General features: G+C 60.5%; 1 protein-coding gene across 1 annotated transcript in view; it reads right to left on the bottom strand.

Annotated features, from left to right (window-relative positions):
* NOVA2 (NOVA alternative splicing regulator 2) overlaps positions 1-5,258 on the bottom strand; it is a 37,768-nt gene extending 32,510 nt beyond the window's left edge. The window contains exon 1 of the mRNA XM_050928084.1: positions 4,829-5,258. Within this exon, the coding sequence (XP_050784041.1) occupies positions 4,829-5,000 (172 nt within the window). The 5' untranslated portion in view covers positions 5,001-5,258. The remainder of the gene's footprint in view (positions 1-4,828) is intronic.
* Between the last annotated feature and the right edge of the window lie 742 nt (positions 5,259-6,000).

Genomic DNA, 6,000 nt, shown 5'->3' on the forward strand with positions numbered 1-6,000 from the left:
CTTTTGGATTTCTGGGGCATTAAAGTGCTCCTGATGGAGCCATACTGACCTCTTACTGTTCTTCCTAGCTTTCCTTTGCAGTTGGCAGTCGTGCGTCTACTATTGTCTCATTGAGCAGCCACCAGCTGTCCTGACCTCTTTCACCCCTTAGTTTTCCTTCCCAAGGGACCTCACCTACCGGCTCTCTGAGGTTGTTACGAAATATTTTTTGGAAGTCTACCATCCTTATTCTCACTCACTCCTTGCTTTCCTTGGAATCATGAAATCTATCATTTCACGGACACTTTCACCCAAGTTGTCTTCCACCTTCAGATTTGCTACCTTGTCGGTCAGAATCCAACAGCTGCCCTCCAGTTACATCCTCCACTCTCTGAAACAAGACACTGTCCCCGGTACAGTCCAATAACTTATTGGAGAGTTTGAGGTTTGCTGTGTGACTTTCCCGGCCGGGGTCTGGGTAGTTAAAGTCCCCCGTTACTACCAGGTCTTGTGTTTTGGATACTCAGCCATCCACCTCCATAGTAGACCACTGCCCTGACGTCACCCTGATTTTTTCCCCTTATAAGCTAGGTGCCTCCTAGTTCTGTCACTTGAAAGTAGCAGGAAATGCCCTGGCCCTTCCACCCAGCCCCGGATACCTGTAAGGCTGCGATCACCTGTCTCCCAGCCACCAGCAGGGCCTATGCCAGCCCTTGTCCAGAACATCACTCAGAGCTGGGACTCTGGGGCCCATACGGGGGGTGTAGGTGCAAGATCCCATGTCGTCCATCCCCCAGCAGATGTCTGCCCCGCTCTGAGATGCTGGCACATCTCCAGCTCAAGCCTCCCTGAGCTGCCACAGAGCAGGCTTGACGGGGAGGCTTCTCAGCCCAAATCCACTTAAAGAGGCACCTCTGGGGTAGATTAGGCCAGTTAAGTCATTACAGGAGGCAATGGATTCCAAGCCGATCCTCGCGGAGCATCTGCCTCTGCCAGAGCCCTGGCCACCAACTGGGACCCCCCGCTCTGCGTCAAGGGGTACCCTGATCCCTGGGAGATTTTAACCTGAATCCGCCCCTCCCCCAGGATTTAGGGGCCTCCTGATGGGGTTCTGCTATGTCAAGTCAAGGATCCTAGGTCAATATTGTTGGGTGCCAGCCCTCGCCTGTGGAGAGCACTGACACCAGCCTAGTTGGAGGGAGCGGACCTCAGAACCACCACTCAGCACAGAGGCTTTAAGAAACCCAACGCTTAGCCCCAGAGGCAGGATGGAGGCAGGGGATCCACATTAGGACCACTGTCCCTTTAAGGCATGGGCCTGCAAGGTACATCCCAAGAAGGAACTTTCAGGTCAGGACTCCTGGGGCCTACTCCCAGCCCTGAGAGGGGAGTCGGGGCCAGTGGTTAGAGCAGGAGGACTAGGAGTGAGGACTCCTGGGTCCTATTCCCTGCCACTCTGCAGGTGGTCGGGCACCCCTGTATTTTTCAGCCTCCCTCAATTTGTTTTAGGCAAAGACATCACATTCCGTTTACACGGGGTGAAGTGCATGGGTGTGTGGGGAGGCGGGTCGGGGTTTCTGCTCATCATTAATAGGGCTGTTACAGGAGCTCCTAGGGCTCGGGGCCCCTAGTGTCAGGCACTGCCCAGACACACAGTAACCCACAGGAGCTGGAACCAGGGGTGCTGGGGGTGCTGCTGCATGCCCAGGCTTGAAGTGCTTTCCATTATATCCAGGGTTTATAGTTTGGTTCAATGGCTCTCAGCACACCCACTATATAAATTGTTCCAGCGGCCTTGCAGGAACCGAGATCAGGGGCCTGCCATGCCAGGCGCTGCCCAGACTCACAGTGACCAAGATCAGGGCATTGTCATGCCAGGCGCTGCCCAGACACACAGTGACCGAGATCGGGGCCCCGTCAGGCCAGGCACTGCCCAGACACACAGTGACCGAGATCGGGGCCCTGTTGCACCAGGTGCTGCCCAGATAAACAGTGACTGAGATCAGAGCCCTACAAATCCCCACCAGAGGGTCCCCCTGACTCACTGCTATCTGCTGGGACAGACAGGCAGACCCAGACCTGGGCTCTGTCCATGTTATACATCAACCCCCTTCTGGAGGCCTGTGCCACCATGGCTGTGCCAGTGCACGCCAGGAATCCTGCCACCCTTCCAGTGCCCAGCACCGCTGCCCACACTGCGTGGGCTGAGGTAAACCGCCCAGCCCATCCTGTGGGGAGCAGTCAGACCAGCCTTGCTGCTGGGCTGGGCCCCGAAGCAAAGACTTTTGGGAAATTCCCCAAGTGCATCATTGGAAAGCATGGCCCAGCTGGGCCCCATGGACCCCACAGCCAGTCTGGATGGACCCAAGCTCAAGGCTGCCTTTGATGATGGTTCTGTGGGCTGAGCTGGTCTCAGCCCCGGGGGATGGGAACCAGGAGCTGTGGCTGATCCCAACTGGGCTGGGGGATCCTTGCTCCAGCCTGGCTCTAGGGCCCCGTGCCAGCCTCGCTCACCTTCCTGCTCTTGGCTTCGTTCCTCCTTGCCCAGGGTCACCAGCCGAACCCACCGCCTTGCTGCAAACCAGGCCAAGATCCCTTCCCCAGCAGGCAAGGGGGCTGCCAGTGAGAGACAGCCACACTGGCCCTCCCTGCCGAGAGGAAGGACCCTCGGGCCAGAGGGCATCCTGCTGCCCCATCCTCTGGCAGCAGCTTGGACCAGAAGCTTTGAGGGGTTCAGCTAAGATGGAGCCTGGGTTTGCAGGGGACTCCTCTCCTCAAACAGGCCGGGGCTCTACAACATCAAACCCCACCCCATTTCCACTCTCCCCTACCCCCGATCTTTTCCCACTCAGACCTAGGACTCCCCAGCGCCCCTTGCATCCCCCACCCCAGCTGGCTTGGAGCTTTGACCGGGATCCCTCCCCCCCGCCACACGTCTGCTCTTGCGCATTGCCCTGGCAACCAGCCTCCTTTTGCCAATGCAGGCCGGATTCCAACAACCCGACCCGTCTCTTCATCACAGCCCCCAATCAGAGATCCCCACACACACACCTCAGCACCGCCGAGATCAATCTGATCCCCCCACGTCTGTCCTCGATGAAAAAACAGAGACGCCACAAAATGCAACCAGGACCAAAAAACCAACGGCCAAATATCCGGGTAATAGCCCAGATCCGTGCTTCAGTGTCATTTCCCTCAGCCCCACGGCCAGTCATTCCAGCCCTTCCCACGGAGCTAAGATGCCCCAGTTCTTTTATCCCGGTGTCTGGTCTTTTATCGCTCTAATTTATGCCTCGCTTTTGGAAATCTCCTCCCTGCCGGTACATTAGCCCCATCAGTACAGCGATGATAATCCGCCGGGCCGATTCCCTGGAGGAATCTGCGTTCAGCTGCACTATTTATCGCTCCTCGCCAAAAGGCCAAATGCAAACAGCTCTAAATGTTAATTACATCATGAGGGTGATGGTGGGCGAGCGCGGCGGCCAATTCACACACGCACACCAGCACCATCCCGGGCCACAAAGACACGCCGAGGCCGAGACCCAGAGTGGTGGCCCTCGGCGCCGACCCAGTGCCTGAAATTTTAGCTCCATCCTCCACCTGGTGTGGAGGATTTCAGCCCCCGCCAGTTTCCTCCTTTGCTTCGGAAAACAGGGATCCGGGCGGCTTTGGAGAGAGGGCCTGTTCACATGGGGCTAGTGGCGCGCTGAATGCGGCCGGGCCGCTTACTGTTTGCATTCTGGCCCTGGTGGGGAAAGACAGAAAGCTCCGGCATCTTGGCCCTTTGCAAGGTTCTCGATGTAGCCGTATTGTTTGCTGAGCCTTCCCCCGCCCCACGCACGCAGTGTCTTTCAAATACCCCAGCTGCCACCCTCCCTCGCCCTCTGCCAGCATCCACGCCGCTTCCTTCCTGCCCTCTGCCCCCTTCACATCCTCCAGCAAAGGCTGGGAAGAGGTGACAGCTTTGCCATCCTGCGTGTGTGTTTGTGTGTCACCCACCCCCCTCCCGTCTTCCCCCACCAAGCAGCTATCAAATGGACAGTTATTCTCGCCTCCATTTTGACACTGCAGCTGGCTATAGATATGTCTGTTGAGATTATTTTTGGTGTGTGTGGGGGGGCACACAGGGAAAAGGGAGGAGAGGGCTGGGATTTTACATCCCCCCACCCCCCGGCCAAAGGCTGCAGATGCTTGCCAGTGCCCAGCGTTTCACAGCAATCGGATTATTATTTTTTAATGCTAGGATTGTTGGGGGTGGGTGTCAGTCCCAGGTGGGGAATCCAAGCAATAGGGTTTACATCCTAGATGCGCGGGGGGGGCAGCTTTGGAGGGAGGGGAGGATGGAAGGGAAATTTCCATCCATGGGGTGGACAGCAGGATGGAGAGGTGGGTTCCCCATCTATAGGGTGGGGGGCAGGATGAGGGGGAATTGTCTATCCTTGGAGTCGGGAGGTGGGCAATATGGAGAGGAAATCTCCATATGTGGGGTGGAGGGCAGGATGGTGGTGGGATCCCCATCTGTGGGAGGCAGGATGGGGCACATCCCCATCTGTGGGAGGGGGCAGGATGAGGGGATCACCATCTGGGGAGGGAGTGGAATGGGGGGTGGGGATCCCCTCTCCAGGTGGGTGGGCTGGAAGCAGGGAAGGGGATAGTTGGGGGGTAGATCGGGTTGGCGTGGGGAACGGGTGGGTGGAGCAGGAGACCCCTGTCCTTGGGGCGGGGGTTGGGGGTGGAGTGGGAAGGGGCAGGCTGGCCTTCGGGGGGGGGATGGAGAATCTGCCCTGGCAGCACAGGTCCCTGCAGTGGGAAGTGGGGTGCTGCAGATTCCCCCCTCCCCCCCGCTCACCTCCTGTGTTGCTGCGCTTGGTGCTGATGGCCTCGGTGGGGGTCTCCAGAGGCCTCTTCCTGGAGTCGGGGGGGTCCGATTCCATGTGGGGGGGCGGCGGCTGCTGGGGCTGCTGGTGGGAGGCCGAGAAGATGCCGTTCTGGTGCACCGAGCCGCCTGCCATCATCTTCATCCTCAGGGCGAATCTCCCACCTCCTGCTCGGGATCCGGCCGCCTCGCCAGGAGGAGGAGGAGGAAGGAGGAAGATGCACAGGCGCGGGGGGGGGAGTAGAGAAGGGAGGGGGAGGAGGGCTGCACGGGATGGGGGGCAAGGGGGTGCACTGAGGTAGGGACAGAGGGGTGCACGGGGTGGGGGCAAAGGGGGGTGCACGGAGTGGAGGACAGAGGGGTGCACGGGCGTGGGGCAGAGCCTAGGGCTTCACGGAGTGGGGGGCAGAGGGGGAAGAGAGGGGCACGGGTAGGGGGGCTGAGGGGGTCACAGGGGGGTGCCCGGGGGGAGGGGAGCCTCCAGATGCAATTGACAAAGGAGGGCAGCTCGAGCAGCCGGGCTCAGGGGGGTAATACCAGGCCCTCCCCCCCCCCGCTTCCCTCTCGCCCCCTCCCGCCACGGAGGCGGGCGGCGGGGGCTTGGGGAGGAACGAGCACAAAGGAGGCAGGAAGAGAGGGATGGAGGCGCAAAGGACCCTGCGCTCCCCCCAGGCAGAAGGGCTCCGCGGGCTGCCCCCCGGGGGGAGGTGGGGGGAAAGGCGGCGGAAGGGTTGAGCGGCTCTGGCGGGAGCTGGGGCGGCGGGGCCGGCCGCGGGCACAGGCGAAGGGCTAAAGCCTCCCGCGATCGCTGCAGCCCGAGGCGGAGAGCGCGGCCGCCGGTCCCCAGTGCAGCATCCTCGCCCCAGCTGCCGGCTCGGCCGAGCCCAGCCCTGACGTCGGAGCGACGCCCCCGCTCCTCCCCCCGCCCCCAGCACATTGGCTGCCAGCCCGGGAGCTGTGGGGCAGGTGGGGGGACGTGTCGGGGTGGAGGCGGGGCTGGCAGAGGGGGGCAAGAAGGGGATGGATTTGGGCGTGGGCTACTGTCATCTGTCTATCCCGCTACATCCCTCCCCAATAGACCTATCTGCCCCTCCCCACACACCTGTCTGCCCCACACACCCCGATCCATCCTCATAGACGCCCAT

Source organism: Gopherus flavomarginatus, chromosome 18 (genome assembly GCF_025201925.1).
Source record: "Gopherus flavomarginatus isolate rGopFla2 chromosome 18, rGopFla2.mat.asm, whole genome shotgun sequence".
Classification (NCBI taxonomy): Eukaryota; Metazoa; Chordata; order Testudines; family Testudinidae; genus Gopherus; species Gopherus flavomarginatus.